This window comes from Cyprinodon variegatus, unplaced genomic scaffold (assembly GCF_000732505.1).
Source record: "Cyprinodon variegatus isolate N-32 unplaced genomic scaffold, C_variegatus-1.0 Scaffold282, whole genome shotgun sequence".
NCBI lineage: Eukaryota > Metazoa > Chordata > Actinopteri > Cyprinodontiformes > Cyprinodontidae > Cyprinodon > Cyprinodon variegatus.
Window position 1 is genome coordinate 168,620 of NW_015150735.1, and position 16,542 is coordinate 185,161.

The 16,542-nt window shown below is 39.8% G+C and overlaps 2 protein-coding genes across 2 annotated transcripts in view; one reads left to right on the forward strand and one right to left on the reverse strand.

The window, feature by feature from the left end:
* Positions 1-5,804, forward strand: part of nek5 (NIMA related kinase 5) — a 23,574-nt gene extending 17,770 nt beyond the window's left edge. Inside the window, exons 17-23 of the mRNA XM_015383326.1 lie at positions 827-973; positions 3,224-3,295; positions 4,005-4,097; positions 4,187-4,364; positions 4,489-4,584; positions 4,661-4,754; positions 5,007-5,804. Of these exons, the coding sequence (XP_015238812.1) occupies positions 827-973; positions 3,224-3,295; positions 4,005-4,097; positions 4,187-4,364; positions 4,489-4,584; positions 4,661-4,754; positions 5,007-5,286 (960 nt within the window). The 3' untranslated portion in view covers positions 5,287-5,804. The remainder of the gene's footprint in view (positions 1-826; positions 974-3,223; positions 3,296-4,004; positions 4,098-4,186; positions 4,365-4,488; positions 4,585-4,660; positions 4,755-5,006) is intronic.
* A 4,278-nt stretch (positions 5,805-10,082) lies between these two features.
* On the reverse strand, positions 10,083-14,532 carry LOC107090117 (GDP-Man:Man(3)GlcNAc(2)-PP-Dol alpha-1,2-mannosyltransferase-like). The gene is made up of 6 exons (XM_015383317.1): positions 14,457-14,532; positions 13,992-14,213; positions 13,205-13,407; positions 12,784-12,952; positions 12,030-12,673; positions 10,083-11,446 (listed from the first exon to the last, which is right to left on the reverse strand). Exons 1-6 carry the CDS (start codon positions 14,513-14,515, stop codon positions 11,163-11,165), a joined length of 1,581 nt encoding a protein of 526 aa, XP_015238803.1. The 5' UTR covers positions 14,516-14,532; the 3' UTR covers positions 10,083-11,162.
* Positions 14,533-16,542: the final 2,010 nt, after the last annotated feature.

A 16,542-nucleotide genomic window follows, 5' to 3' on the forward strand; every position in this document is an offset into this window, starting at 1 on the left:
CTCCCAGATCTCCAGATGCATTTGAGATATCAAAAAAGTACTCCAGAGTGTTGTTCAGCATGGGGTTGAGTAGAAAATGAAGGCTAATCATGTTTTGGGTGTACTATTCCTTTAAGAGTAGCCCTGGTGTGTTTTTTTAATGGTCAAATTCGATAAATCAGAAAACACCTTCCGATGACGATTGTTTGTCAGATTAAAATAACCTTTGAATGGTATTAAACACACTTTTCTTTAAGCCCAGTTTTTGTATTAAAGCTGGTTTTAAAATTGATCTGATTTAATATTCTTATACTTAATCATATTTTATCAACTGAAAAAAGAAAAACATAATTTAAAAGAATGTCAACTTAAAAACATAACTTTGTGAGTAATTAATATATGTAATGTGTTTCACCAGAGTTTTCTGAAATAAATAAACTTGGCAATAATATTGTAATTTATTACAGAGAGACGTAAAAAGCAGCAGTTGTAAATACTAGATGTTCTGTACCTTTAAATGTAGAATAGTAGAACATTAAATTAGAAAGAAAGAACAGATTCAGATAAGATGCTAAAACTTTGTTTATTTTTTTACACTGAAATGTTCATACGCAGATATATAAACGTTCTTTTATTTCACAAGAAGCGGTGCGGTTTAAAAGTGGAACTGGCTTATGGCTCGTTTCGTGCAGACGTGCTTTTTCAGGCTTTCTTTCATACAGAATCTACTGAGCACAAAAACCACACAGATAAAACAGAAAATTCTCTGGTTTTCCGTGTGGTTTCGTTACATCTTTAATGTGACAGCTGAGTACCGTGAATCCCCAAAGCCTGCAATGCATCTCAGCTACTATCGCTAACAGAAGACCTGCAGCCTAATACGTGTGTGATTATTTGTCAGCCACTAGATAAACAAGGAACCTTTGTGGTTGAAAAAGCACGAGACCTGGGTGCTGCTTCAGATGCTGAAGAGCAACAAGAAACACCTGTTCAGGTAAGACAGAGCAACATCAGCCTGCCTTGTGCTTATCATCATTTGCCAGATTTTGTTTTGTAGGAAGGTTTTAGCTGCATACAGATTAACATGTTCTAAGTAACGGCAGTTCTATATTTAAAGGATCTAATAGTTTATTATTATATGCATGTAGCCTCTGTCTTGTCTAACACAGAGCCTGAGGACAGGTCAGGGGATGATGGACAGCTGGTAGATTAGTTCGGCCAGAGTCCTGACTTTACCCTATAGAGGAAACCATAGATTAAGGTGATGGTAACGAGGCCTTCAAACCTTAAATTCAATTTAATTCAGTATATGTATATAGTGCAAATTCACAACACGTCATCTTAAGGCACTTTACAGAGACAATTCACCCAGATCATAGTTACTATCTAAGGAAAACCACCTGATTGCATCGACTCATTGACTGCAATCCTCCACACCAAGCATGCTTGTAGCGACAGTGTAGAGGGAAAAACTCCCTTTTAACAAGAAACCTCCAGCAGAACCAGGCTCAATGTGTGAGCAGCCATCTGCCGAGGCTGACTGGGCTTCGAGGCGACAGAAGCAGACATACAGAAAAAAGCAGAGATACAAAAAGAAGCAGATATACAAAAGGCATCTGTCAAACAGCTCCATATTTTGCCCCGTGCTGGAAACACCCAGTTAGGCAGACAAGCTCAGAGCCAGCTTCTATGTCAGAGGATAAAGGAGAGCACATAGAGTTGGTTAGAGTCAGAGAAACAGGACTAAAATCTGAAAATTTTGGCATGCAGCCCTTTTCCCTCTGATACCCTTGAATAAATTTCAGTGCTACCAACCAAGCTTTTATCAGTTAATCAGGGGATATGTGTGTGTAATTTGATCTCAGTATAAAAGCAGATTTTATTTTATTTTTTTTTGGAGAATATTAATGAACAGACCACATTATTAGGACGAGAGAATACAGCTGACAGGTCAGGAGGTAGGCTGTCAAAAAGTGGAAATAAAGTTGAGTTATAACACGATCCTCCCAGGTGCAATAATCAGTCAATGCAGCCAGTAACTCTGAGCAACTGGTTAAAGCTACAAGCCATGTAGGGGGCACGGTAAAGGCGGAAGAGGATGCATTGATCACACCAGACCAAGTTTAAACTTTTAGAAGCAAAGACTGTGACTGCACATCAACCTTAACATAACAATCCTCACCAGGAAACATGGTGTTGGTGGGATCATGCTGTGGAGCTTTCTTCAGCAGGGAGAGCACAGCTGTCCAAAGAGAATATACAGACAAATGTAATACTCAGACAAAATACCTACAGACAAAATCAGAATCTTTAGATGTAATGCTTACAAAATATAAGACTCCCTCAAAACGAAAAAAGGTCAAATATTAAACCTTCTTTGAGAAAAAACAGAAGAGAAATGTGTGGAAGACAGATTAGAGCACTTGCACAAAATCTAGAAATATTATAAACAAACAATATATGCATGTAAATGTATCACGTAGTGTTTTCATAAGCTTATGCGTGATTGTCTGACAATGGGGGAGCATTGCCTTCACAGTTTTGAGAAGGAAGCTATTTATAAGTCTATTCATTTAGGATTTAATGCTCCAGTATTGTTTTCCTGAAGGAAGTGGGACAACCGGTGCATTTCCTCTGTTTTAGCTGCCAGATGCGTGTCTTGTGTAAATGCACCTGGCCCTTTTCTGGATTCATGCATCATAAACCAAGTCATACAGTCAGATCAAAAGAACAAAGTTGTTTTTTGTGCTTAGCATATCTAAGTTGAATCTAGAATCCGTTCACATCGGTTCTTCTGTAGGTTCTGTAGGTATTTAGGTTCTAAACATGTGGAACTGGTTGGAGATATTCTTGAGATTAGTTGTAGGTGTTAATGTAGGGAAATATAGCTTTTAGGTATGCATTTGTAATAATGTTAATTACATGTCTTATTTGCCTTATTGTTCATGATCCACAAAAAGTTTAACATCTTAATGTTAGTTGTAAAAAAGTCCAGCACTCTAAATAGTTTTGCAAATTCTTTTTAAATGGTGTTATTGTTTTGGTAAAGATCATAACACAGCTAAACCCTGATAGGCTGAGTTAGTTGCTTTTTTTGGTCGATCGCTTTCTGTTCTTCTTTTCTTTTTGTCCTCTTCTGTTCTTTTTTTCTATTATTATTTTAGTTCATAGAAAACTATTTATGACTTCTTTAAATCCTGCATATTTTGCCATAAATTCCTCAGGGTTTTTTTCCCCACTGCAGGATATAGAAGCAGCTCTGAGGCAGATCAGAGACGAGAGCAACAATTATTTGAAGAAAAGGAACAAAGATAAGGTGAGATTCAGCCTGATAAACCTTAGACTTAGACTCAACTTTATCCCTTGGGATTACTCCTTCAGGGAAATTCTGGTTACAGTAGCTTATTTAGAGCCCAAAAGGAGTTAAAGTAAGATGCCATTAAAGATAAAAATACAAAAGACAACAGAAAAAGAGTGTATATAGTACAAAAAGCATTAAAAAAATTTGTAATATCTAGAAATATGTTTCCTTTAGATATAAAAATATCTGCACAGTGCTAAGGAAAGACTAACCAGTAGTTGACTTGGATTATTGCACTTGTACTGCAGAGATGTACTGACCTTATAAATAAGTAAAAAATTACACAGGTTACACAGTACTTGGCATGTGTTATTGCACAGTGAGAGAGAAGAATATTGCACGAGTGAAAATAGGTAACATTAAGTACAAGATGTCAAAAACTTTCAAAAGAATGGATTTTAATTTGAACAATATATCAGTGCAGCATTGAACACCAGTCAGATCTAACAGGACTTGAAAAATCAGCAAATGGGCAAAATATATCGAGTATAATCAGCTTTAGGTCCCCCATTAAAGGCACAGCATGTGTATTAAACGGATTACTATTATTTTTATTAAGTCTTAACGATCATCATCAGTTGACAGCTTTATCTGAGAAAATATGAAGTAAAAATGTTTGAACTTGACTGAAACATCTTAATTTTTGGACTTTTAATACCTGCAGAGAGGAATCACGTTTGAGATCCGGTTGGATGAAGAAGAAACCAAAGACACCGGAGAGGAAAACACAGAGGAGATGAAAAGCAAAGAGGACGAGGTAGAAGATAGAGGAGTCAGAATGAAATCTTTTTCTCTAGATGTCTTCCTTCTTTTCTTTTCTCACTCTGATCCCAACTCACCAAACAGGAAGTGGATCGTCTCAATCATGCTTTAAGCTTCCAGGAAGGGGAGGAGTTAAAACTCAAAGATTGGTCAAAGGAGAGAAAGAAGTGGAGCCAAAGGATCCCTCAGACTCTGCTGGACGACCTCGCCAACATGGACATCAACTCAGTTTATAACACAGCAGCAGCTGAGCCTGAAGAAGGTGCAGCACTCAGGAAAAGTGAAATATCCTGCCCATTTTGAAAAATCTTGTCATGTTTTAGTTGTATTTGTTGTGAACTGCTACTGTCAGCGGGCGCTGACCTGAATGTGTCTCAACCTCTCAGAAGGTCGCAGGCAGTGGACCAGAGGCCCGGCTAACTCCCTGCTAAACGCTCTCGCTCAGAATCAACCTTCATCACCTCTGGACTCAGTCATTGCCGGTCAGGCATAACAGGAACATTGAAAATGATTTTAAAAACCATCCAAAAAACCACACTAAAATGTTTGTCCTTTTAGATTTTGATGCAGTGGAGAATGAGGAGGATAAAGAGGACTCAGATGTTGAAATGGACAAACAGCGTCTGGAGCCAAGGTCTGATGATGATGACACGTGAGTTCATCTCTGAACACTGGAATTGCTTTTTTGAATATGCCCCGCTTCCTTTAATTTCCTTTTTAAAGATTTTACAATGGCAGGATTACAGCTTGGAGGAATGATGATGATTAGGAGTGTGAATCTGCTCAGTCAGTATAACAAATAGTTTTAAAGAAATAGAACCCTAACCTTGATTTGCTGTATAATAAAAGCCTAGATATTATAAAGGGGAGGCAGAAATAATTACATGCAACCGTCTTTGTTCAGGAATTTTGAGGAGTCAGAGGACGAGCTGAGGGAGGCCGTGCGTGACTCCATGAGGAACCTTTTCGTTATGGAGAACTCCAGCTCAGATGAAAATGAGCAGGAGAAGTTAAAGGAGGCTGGAGAGGCAGAGAGGAACAGCGGAGGGGCAGTTAGTTCCTCAGGTGAAGACTCACCAGGACCTGAAAATGATGTTTCTACTAAATCTGAACAAGATCCAGATGGTCCAACTGATTCCCAGCCAGAGAAGAACACGCCTCAGAATAAGCATCAGGCTACATGAGTCCTTATTTCAGTGAAACACTGAACTGATCTACCTGTAAGTTAGAGATGGGATTACTCTGAATCATTTGCCCAATAACATGAGAAGGAGTTGAAAGCTTTGCTCTTGGTAAAACAGATAGTTACAATCTTTATTAGTGTAAGATATACATATTAATTTAGATTGATAATTTAATTTTTTTGTGTTACTACCTGCAGTCCTCATAATATTATTTAGTTTTAAATCCAGGAGTAAATAAATAAATCTTGAAATAAAACAAAATAAACTTTTTGAATAAAACGGGTCTTCTTATCAAACAGGTCATTAGTATTTACTGTGTAATGTAGGACAGAATAAAAATAGGGAAGTTTCGCAGGACATGCAACGTTTTTGGATTCTTGTAAATTTCTTGTACTTCTTCCCCTACAGTGGGGACTTATGGAAGGTGCCGAATCACATTCAACAAACGTTTCAACTTCAGAAAAGGATCCATGTAAAACTCTACAGAAGAGGGATCCACAGCTTCTTTAATTCCAAAAGGGAAGGTCCTCTTTGAGTGTTTTATTTGACTAACACATGGGGCATCACTGTGTTGCCATAGCAATGACTGGGTCCCATTCTCTATATCCCATCCACCTTCCTTTCCATAATTAAGGGGTAGTGCATAGGGGCGGTTTGGGATTGGGCCTCCCTACATCCCATGTTGTAATGGAGACATTGAAAGGGACAAGTCCAATCCCTGATTTAGCAATGTTACTGCTAAAATAATGATTTTAAAACTGTAACAAGAAATACATTTCATACAGATACAGCGAGGAAAATAAGTATTGGAAAACCCTGCTAGTCTGCAAGTTCTCCCAATTAAAAATCATGGAGGAGACATAATCACAATATATTACTTTTTAAACAATTTATTTATATGATAACACTGCAAATAAGTATTTGAACACCTGAGAAAATCAATGTTGATATTTGGTACAGTAGCATTTCAAATTACAGAGGTCAAATATTTCCTGTAGTTTTTCAGCAGGTTTGCACACACTGCAGGAGGGATTTTGGCCCATTCCTCCAAAAAGATCTCCAGATCAGGAAGGTTTCTGGGCTGTGGCTGAGAAACACAGAGTTTGAGCTTCCCCCAAAGATTCTCTATTTGGTTTAGGTCTGGAAACTGGCTAGGCCACGCCAGAACCTTGATATGCTTCTTCCAGAGCCTCTCCTTGGTTATCCAGACCCTTCTTCAATGCTCTGACTAAGGGAAGGAGGTTGTTCCCCATAATCTGGCAATACATGCCCCCAATCATCCTCTCCTTAATACAGTGCTGTCACCCTGTCCCATGTACAGAAAAAAAACTACCACCCCCATGCTTCACAGTAGGGATGGTGCTTTTGGGATGGTACTCATCATTCTTTATATTTTGGTCTCATCTGACCACATGATTTTCTCCCATGACTCCTCTGGATCATCCAAATGTTCATTCTAAAAGCAGGGGAACCTGGAATCTGTGCCATGCACAATTTCAAACCATGACATCTTAGTGTGTTACCAACAGTAACCTTGGAAATGGTGGTCCTAGATCTTTTCAGGTCATTGTCCAGTTCCTCCCCTGTAGTGCTGGACTGATTTTTCATCTTTCTTAGGATCATTGAGACCCCACAGGCTGAGATCTTGTCTGCAGTCTCAGTCTGAGGGAGATTGACAGTCATTTTTAGCTTCTTCCATTTTCTACTGATTGCTCCAACGGTGGACCTTTTTTCACCTAGCTGCTTGGCAATTTCCCCGTAGCCCTTTCCAGCTTTTTGGAGGTGTACAATTTTGTCTCTATTGTCTTTGGACAGCTCTTTGGTCTTGGCCATGTTAGTAGTTGGATTCATACTGATTGTATGGGGTGAACAGGTGTCTTTATGCAGCTATCGACCTCAAACAGGTGCATCTAATTTAGATAATAAATGGAGTGGAGGTGGACATTTTGAAGGCAGACTAACGGGTCTTTGAGGGTCAGAATTCTAGCTGATAGACAGGTGTTCAAATACTTATTTGCAGCTGTATCATACAAAAAAAGTCATTTATTGTATTTCAGGATTTTTTTTTTTAGATTTTGTCTCTCACAGTAGACATGAACCTTTGATGACAATTTCAGACCCCTCCATGATTTACAACTAGGAGAACTTGCAAAAATAGCAGGGTGTTTAAATAACTATTTTCCTCACTGTATATAGTACATTTCAATTCAATTCAGTTTATTTCTATAGCTCCAATTCACAACACATGTCATCTCAAGGCACTTTACATTTCACCAGATCATACAGTCAAATTGATTCAAAGTTTTCTATCTATAAAATATAAATTATTTTAATAATCACCTGAAATCAACAGTTTTTTCAGCACAGGAGCTCACTTTTTTAAACCCTATAAACCCAATAAATGTGTAGAATTCAAACAGCAATAAGCCATGTGCAAGACATGAGGAGATGACTCAAAAACACACATTAGAATAAACAAGAACATTGATGGGGGGAAAAGTCTAACTGGATCACAATACCACGACAGAGAAAATGAAATAAAGGCATTTTAGAAAAAAGAAAAGTATTCAGCCATTTTATATTTTGCTTATAGCTTTTATTGAAAGCCTTTGTTTATAGATGTTGGGGGTATTTTTCAGTGTAGTCCGGTTTCTCTGACTCTAACTGCATGCCCTCTCTTTATCATTTCAATATTTCATTTAGCATAGGGAGCTCCTGACATATAAGCTATACAATTCCCCACAATCCGTTGCACAATCCTGTGTCAAACATACACATATAGGCATTTTTTTATGTTTTGGTTTGTATAATGTTTCAGCTGTTTATTACACATGCTACTTTTGTTTTAGTATCTTCTGTTTTAACTCACATCACCTATGTGTGTTTCTGTCCTGTAATGACATTGGCGAAAAGTAAAAATCAGACATGCAATCTTGACTGTGTTGGAGTACATTATATTTTACCTTTCAAATGTACCATTGCTTGAAGAACTGTGAATATGCAAACCTTAGTTTGTTACCAGTGTGAGGGAAGGTTTGGCCTTAAGAGTAACCATGCAAATAGATTCAGCTACTGCTGTTCGCAACTGCAGACTTAAAAGAATAACATAACTCCCTCTGACACCTGGATACTTGTGATGATAAAGGGAGTCATGGTCAAGGTTTTTATTGTGGGAACAGACTGAGTTTACGCGCTGAATCTTCCAAAAGATGAGGTGATTTAGAAAGCCTCCGACTGCTTCTGAAGGTTGAGGGGAAACAGGTAGGAGATGCAGTCTCCCTTATCCATTGATAAATAAATGTCTTGAACTAAATCTCTAACTCTTAGTCATGACTTCACTGTGTCAACTAAATTAATCTTAGGGAGGCAATGTGGAAAAAGAATATCCTGTTATTTAATTTGAGCAACATTCAGCAGTTCAGACCAGAGTTCATTTTCTATCTAATATGTTTTCTTTTTGTTAACTGCATGATGAAATGTGAAGGAAGAGAGGCTAGGCTTTCTTATGTAGGATTATGTGCTTAAAAACACCTGTTCTCACCTTGATGGTCCAGCTGTTTACTGCCTTCTCGACCTGTTGTAACTGTGACAGGACAGTGATTTAAAGAGAGACTGTTTTCGGTTGATAAAAAAACACTGAGATTTTTCATCTGTTTATTTTTTAGCGAGCTTCTTTCATCACTGTCTGCACTGACAATATGTGGAACACAATCATTCACTACAAAAACATCTAAGAATAATTTAAAGTTTCCTAAATTAAGTGAATATTAATAGGTACATCCATGATGTGCCAACTGAATGAGTATATTGCTACTTAAAATAGATTGGATATAATAATAAAAGATTATGAAATTATGTGTTTTTTTTTGTTTTTTTTAAATATAAATCTCATTCCATTGACAAACTATCGTACTTACCTGCTCAAATTAAAGTAGGCTTATTTACAAAAAAAAAAATAAAAATACACTTCAATTTCTATTTTTTGTAAAGTTTGGCATGTTTTCTTATAGATCTGCAGTTCCAAATGCAAAAACCCGTCACACCGAATGCTTTTCTATCAAAGACTGATTTAAAACATCAAATTTTTACACAAAAACATTGTAGTTTAAACTTTATTTTTTTCATGCTTACAAAAATTACGCCTTTTTGCTCTAATTATATTTGCCCTCCAATAACACCTGCTTCTTTGCTTAGAACAGTAGAGTTGAATAGTTTCAGTTTTATTTAAGACTGTTAATGAAAACTTAAAGAAGTCATTCATCATCATTAAAAACTTGTTCCTGGGAACTGATCAGTTTTTTTTTGTTTTTTTTAACGATCTGCCTGATCCAGCACATGGCTGCTTGCATCATTTCTACTGATCTGTGTCATTTTCTTTTGTTAAAAAAATGTGTGTCTGTGATCTTTAAGCGGTAATAAACCTACACCAATATATATGTAGAAGTTATTTTAGAAATCCAAAAAGGAGGCTTTTCCAGATATTTGCCTGGTACTGCGTGTTTTGTGATTTTTTTTTTTTTAACAGATGCAACATGAGAAAAGAAAAAAAAAAAAAAACACATGTTCAGGAGGTATTTGGTTTAACCTACTTTTTATACCAGGAGTAAAAATATTTTGTTTCTGGTCTTTATATTGTAATGAAAGTCTCTGACCACAAGGGGGCAGCACACAAAAATTTACTCTTTATTTTTACAGTATTATTCAAGTGTATTTTCATATCTCCAACAATATAAACATTTTCTTTACATAAACTTAAATAGCTTTAATGCCTCTTTAATAATAATGGTTTTATTTAATACCATTTATAATAATATCATGCCTGGATTTTATAAAAGGGTGAAGGAATGCAGAGAAAAAAATCATTCAGACAATATAGATAGATTTGGCCATAACCTCAACTCAACCTTCATCTTCAATAAAACAACAGAGATTGCACAAAGTAGCAACAGAAAAAGCCCCATTTAACTAAACATCCACTGAGATAAAAATAACATTTAAATTTCTGTTTTAGAGATCATTAAATAAGGTGACACATTCAGGAAAATAAAATTATGTAAATACAAAATTTTTTTTATTTTTGGATAGAAAGACTAAAGAAGAGCAGATTTTAAGAAACAATCTTCTGTAATTCTACCCAGAATCAACATAAATTTGATCTCCAGTGCAGAGATGCACTAAGTCCAGCTTAGTTTAGACACAAACACCAAAAGTCTTGCTGCATAAGTCAGCCTGTTATACCTATACTTGGAGGCAGGAACCAGATGATTGACCTATTAAACAATTATTAAAAAAAGTTCTATCTTTTTTGGGATCAAATATCAATGCAAAAAATTAACTATACCTGGATTCCTGGAGGGGATTTAAATATCTGTGTCTTTATTCCTAAATTATTTTTAAACTGTTCAGGGAATAAACATCCACCTGCAAGCCTGTTTAAATCAGAACATGAAGCATGAGGTGAAGCAGCAGGGGAGGATCTGCTTCTTCTTCTCATTCTGCACACAGTGGATGTTTTATCCGTTTTTAAACTGGAGTTCTGGTGAACAAAGAAATTGATTATTTTTTACATTTGTTCTTATTTCCTGGTAGTTAAACTAATAATGAGGCACCTTGTTACACCATCTTATTCTGTTTTAACCGGACATGAATCCCAATTCAGCAACATCAGGAAAAGACATGAAGGAAGCAGGGAAGCTTTGAACGAGTCCAGAGTTTCAGTGAGGTCATGAAAAGAAAGCAGAAGGGAAGTTAGATCTGTGCCACCATTCTGTTCAATCTTCCTCACCTTCACTACAAATTCAGCCTGATGGTTCTCTGCACAGACAGAAAACCTCCCAATTCCTTCCTGCTCCCTGGTGGACACCACCTGTTCTTCCTCATCGGACCACTTGATTCAGCAGAGGCTCAGTGGCAGCAAGGAAACAAGCTTCGAACTCCTGGTCTGAGAATCGACTCACTGATTCCCGGGCTGCGCGTTTTATCTCCAGTTTAGCCGAAGGCGACAGCGACAGGATGGTCTCCATGGCTGCGGCGTAGCTGTCCTCACTGTCTGCCAGGAAGCCCGTCTGCCTGCCCTCGTATGGCACCACGATGTCAAGCTTCGGACCTCCTGACTTGTGGGCCAGAACGATGGTACCTGCAGCCATGCACTCCACCACACCTGGAGACAGAGAAGGGGTGGAAGACTTAACCAGGGGATCTGATCCACTCATCACAAAGCGGTTCAGTTCACAGGGCAAACATCTGAACAGTGTGGCATGCTTGTGTTTTCAGCCCCTTTTCTCTGTAACCTCCATGTTAAACCTATGGTTCTTTTTCCATTGAGATTCATTGATTGGTCATAGTATGGTTAGAGGGGACATTTATCCAAACAGAAGCTAGCCCTGGTTATCACTCAGACCACCTCAACCCCTACTGCAGACACGGTGAAGGCAGCATCATGCTATAGAGATGCTTTTTTTTCCTACGTTAATATATATGGGGTAAATACTCAGGGATTGTGAAGGAAATTTGAGCTGATGATGATCTGGAAGGAAGAAAATCATCCATCCATCCATCATGTTTATCCCTGCTGGGGTCGTTGAGATGCTGGTACCCGTCTCCAGCTTTCAATGGGTGAGAGGGGGGGTAGGAAGAAAACCACCTAACAATATTTCCCCTTCAACATTACAGACTGTTTGTACCATTAGACTCTAAAATCCACCTGAAATGCAACCTGCGAGATGAAACCCTGGGATCCTTACCGATGCCAAAGTGTTCGTTCCACATGGTGTGCAGCCCGATGCTCGCGTTCGCCAGCTCCCTCTTCAGCTCCTCGAAAGAAACGTTGAGTTTAAAGTCTACGCAGTCTGAGATGCCCAGCTCCTGACAGAGTCCTCGCAGCATCAGCACCCTGTCCTCGTCTTCTTTATTCCTGCAGCCTCCTATCAGCACCAGCCGCAGCGCCTCCCTTCCCCCGGGCCCCTCCCTTTTCCTGTCCATCAGCTTACGGAACGCCCTGATCTGCAGCGGGTGGTCCTTCTCTGGCCGGAACTGACCCACAGAGACGATGGAGTGGCATTTCCTGTCTACCCCTTCAGCTCTACCTTCCTCTTCACTCCCCAGCTCGCCTCCCAACTCCTCCCAGCCTTCCTCCAGCTCCTCCTCATCCTCTCCCTCGAGGGGAACTTCCAGAAAGGCCCTGACATCGCAGGGCGGGTAGACGACGCTGGTGCGGCTGGGCGAGCGCCACAGAGCCAGGATGTGTCCAAGCGTCCAGGTGGAATTCACCATGACGACATCGCTGCAGGAGCCAGCCAGGCCGTAGAGAAGGGCGAAGCAGCAGTAGTACACCACCTTTAGTGCGCTCAGCACCGGGTTTCTGGAGATGAAGTCTGCGTTGTTGAACCTGGGATCATTAATGAAATAAAGGGGGTTTATGGGAAATATTTCTATTTTACTGCGTTAAATCAGCTGAAAACATTTAGTGTGGAAGCAGGGAAAGGTGCAGGTTTGTACCTGGGGTTCCTCTCTCTCACCACAGACAACATGTCCGTGCTGACGGTGGGATAGTGAACATAGCTCGCCACCTTGCAGCCCCCCAAATATCGGAAAATCGGAAGTGTAAAAGCGTAGCCCATGGAGTCTACGTAGAGGTCAGGAACAAAAGCTGTGAGAGCTTCCCACCCTAAAACACACAAACACACCATTAAAGCTGGTTTGATGATAAAAATAAGAAAACCAGAGAGGGGTCCTGTTTGCAAAAGCACCAATATTGACAAATGGTTTGTGGGAGAAATATAATAAAGGTACTGAGGATTAAAATCCCTGATATTAACAGCATAAAGTTAAGCTAATCTAGACTGCTTTTTTTCCTCGATTAGTTAAAACCTATCTTTCAATACACTTCTTCCCATGATTGGTAGTAGCGACATCTCACCCAGGAACATGGAGCCCAGACTCTGGCCAAGCAGGGTGAAGTGGGGGTAGCAGGCAGCCTCCACCAGCCCACGGTGACGCAGGAAGACGAAGGTGGGCGGTCGAGGCAGTGTGATGTTGAAACGCTGCCGCGCCCCCTCCAGGATCTGCTCCCCACTCACCCCCTGATCTCCCGTGTAAACCACAAATGAGACGTTGGGGTACCTGGGATGATGGGAAAAATGCACCGAGAATAAATTCTCCAAGACTGGGATTAAAACAAACGGAAGAGGATAAGGGCCACTGGAAAAAAAAAAAGCTTACTGGTTTTTACATTTTATTTCAGTTTAGTATGGGAAAAAGTCAGAATTCAGTCAGAATTCTGGGATTAAAGTCAGAATTCTGAGATTAAAGTCAGAATTCTGAGGAAAAAGTCAGAATTCTGACCTTTTTCCCATACTAAACTGAAATAAAATGTAAAAACCAGTAAGCTTTTTTTTTTTCCAGTGGCCCTAATCCTCTTCCATAAAAACATGTTAATCTTGGGGTCTAAAAATGTTTCTCAAATGGAATTAGGTGATGTTATCGAATCTGCTGCAGAGGGCCACGTTGACAGGCGGCTCACCATGACCTGACACTTGTTTGCTCACCTTTCCAGTTGTGTAAACAATGAAAGGAAACTTTGCTGCAGTCTGACAGTTTAAATGGAGCAGATTTTATTGACATCTGAGGCAAAGCGGCTGTTAAGAAACTAATGTGACTAAACTTTCTGTCTATTTAACATCCGGACGGCTGGAGCAGTGAGTTACCGGTTCATTAGGGCCCTCAGGCAGCACCACAGCACGCGCTCCCCGCCTCCTCCGGCGTTGCAGTAAGGATGGAAGAAGGCCACCGCCGGGCCGCCGTCCTGGGCGCGGCGGGACTTACGGCGACCCTGCAGCCACATACGGAGCCCCAGCAGGACCAGGAGCAGCAGCAGGCTCAGGGCCAGGCTGAGGTAGACGCAGGGGACAACCAGGGACCACAGCAGCCTGCAGAGCAGCAGACAGAGAACTGAGGCGGGTCGGATGCACCATGGCGGTCAGCTGGAGCCTCCTAAGCAGTTTAAATCCTGTTTACCTTCAGCTGCTACATGCTAGCTATGCTAAACCTAGCACTGTCATCAACTTCAGGAATTAAATTCCTTTATCTCACCTCAACTTTTATCTGCTATAAAGAAGCTTTTATTTATATCCAACTTTATCCTTTATATTGAAAAATGAAAACATACAAACCTCATTAGGTCGCAAAAACACAGAGAGAACTGGTGATGATGATGTCCGTGTCCTGCCATTTTGACAACACAATTTCTGACGTTGACGTCACAACCCGTCAGCTGACCAAGCCTCCGCTTTGTGATTGGCTCAGAGTTTGTTTACTTCAACGTCATCCACATGTGATTTGAGGCAGAGCCTGCTCACTTTTATTTATTAAAAAATGTATTCAATTGAGAAAATAGGAAACCTTAGCTTGCCAAAGAGTGAATTACTATATGAATATTAAAATGAAATTACTTCCTAAAATCACTCAAAGACATCATATTAAATATATATTGCTTATCTCACCCCCCACCAACATTAAAATGATCCACAACAAAAGGCTGTTTTACTTGCTAAAAGAGATTATTGCTCATTTATTGACCAGTAAAATCTAATTTTGCACAAAATTGCTTTATTCCACTCTGTAATATACCTTACACATCTTACTCATCAACATTAAAATAATCCACAAAATAGACAAAACATGACTGTATTACTTGCCAAAAACAGATTTTTGCCTATTTTTTTTATTTTTTTACCTTTACTTATAGTTTCTGTGTAAAATTTCTTTATTCCACTCTAAGGAAATACAATGTATTATATACATATTATTTACTCCAATTTACACTGTAATAATGCATCTATTCACCTAAGAACAGGGAAAATCACTGCTTGACACTACCCTTCCCTTGACACACATCCATGATAGACTTTCAAAATAAGACTCCAGGGACTCTACAAAATAAAACTCAATGTTTATGAGGTGTATCAGTCACAGCCCAAGAACATCCAAACACCTATGGTAGTCGGGACAGACTTCATCCACTTCTGAAGCCCTGCCCTGAGTTTTTTGACCACCTGGTGACTGCAGTTTGGTAATGAACAAGTCCAAACCAAAACATCCAGTCTTCCCTTCCACCAGGAAAGGAGTGTTGGCTGGTTTAAGGAAATCGTCAAAGTTTTAATTCCACTGTCTGACAATGTACTCAGTTAAATTCAGAAGCTCCCGCTCTCACTGAATATAGTATTAGCGAGTGGCATCCCTTATTGCTGGTGTCCAGCACTGCACAACAGGCACAGCAGACCTTATGGTCACAGCTAGAGGTGGCTTTATCAACACTAGAGGCAGACGACATATTCCCCTCAGACTCTGTTGCCTGCCTCCTCAAGAACCTGAGAAAATGTCTTCCAGAAGTAGGAGTTAAATACATTTCTGATAGAAGACAGCCTGACATTCTAAGAAAACCCTCACTACTCGCTTGGGCCTCCAGAGGCTGACTGGCTCCCATCTCTACAAGCGCATCCACAACTCTGAACAGCTCTGCTCCTCTCGTCACCCAAGAGTTGTCATCTTTGGTCGCCTTAAACTCCTTCATCCGAAAACCACGGTCGCCCCTAGAACCTTAGAGAAGTTCTGTAGTTGAATACATACCTGACTAGTGTAAAGACATGTGGTTGTGCACCATATTTATTTTCAAACCGGTTTCTTTTTCTCCTACAGTGTTTACATTTTGATGACTGCTGCACTTTATACTGGTACTGTTTATCTTACTCCATTTGCAATATCAATACATTGTTGTGTTAGGATTGTTGTGCAAAATTATATCCTGCATATAATGAACACATGATTAACTTAAAGCATCAAATAGAAAAGTGGATGGGGAGACACACAGTTCGGCCTCAGCTCTGTGTGGGTCCACCTCACCGGGGATCCGGTGGCTATCAAAACAGAAGCTTTCTCCTGCCGATAGGCTGTGATTTCCGTAGCAATGTCCTCACAAAGGGGGGAAAATCCACACAGCGTTTCAGCTTCGAAGATTCCCGTCTCACCCAGTTCAGTGGGCGTTATGCAGATGGGCCACTGCAATCCGTGACTTTTGACACAGAAAAACAAAAGCTACTTCCACTTAGCTTTCTTTTAGCATTTCATGTGAAACGGGCCTAGGGTTGTTTCCTGTTGGGGTTTCAGCCTGCTTGTCAGCTGACTGGTCCATGTGTGAGCTGACTGTTTCTTTGGCAGGAAGTTTCCAGACATTCTTTGTTCTCTTTCTGCAAAAAAGAA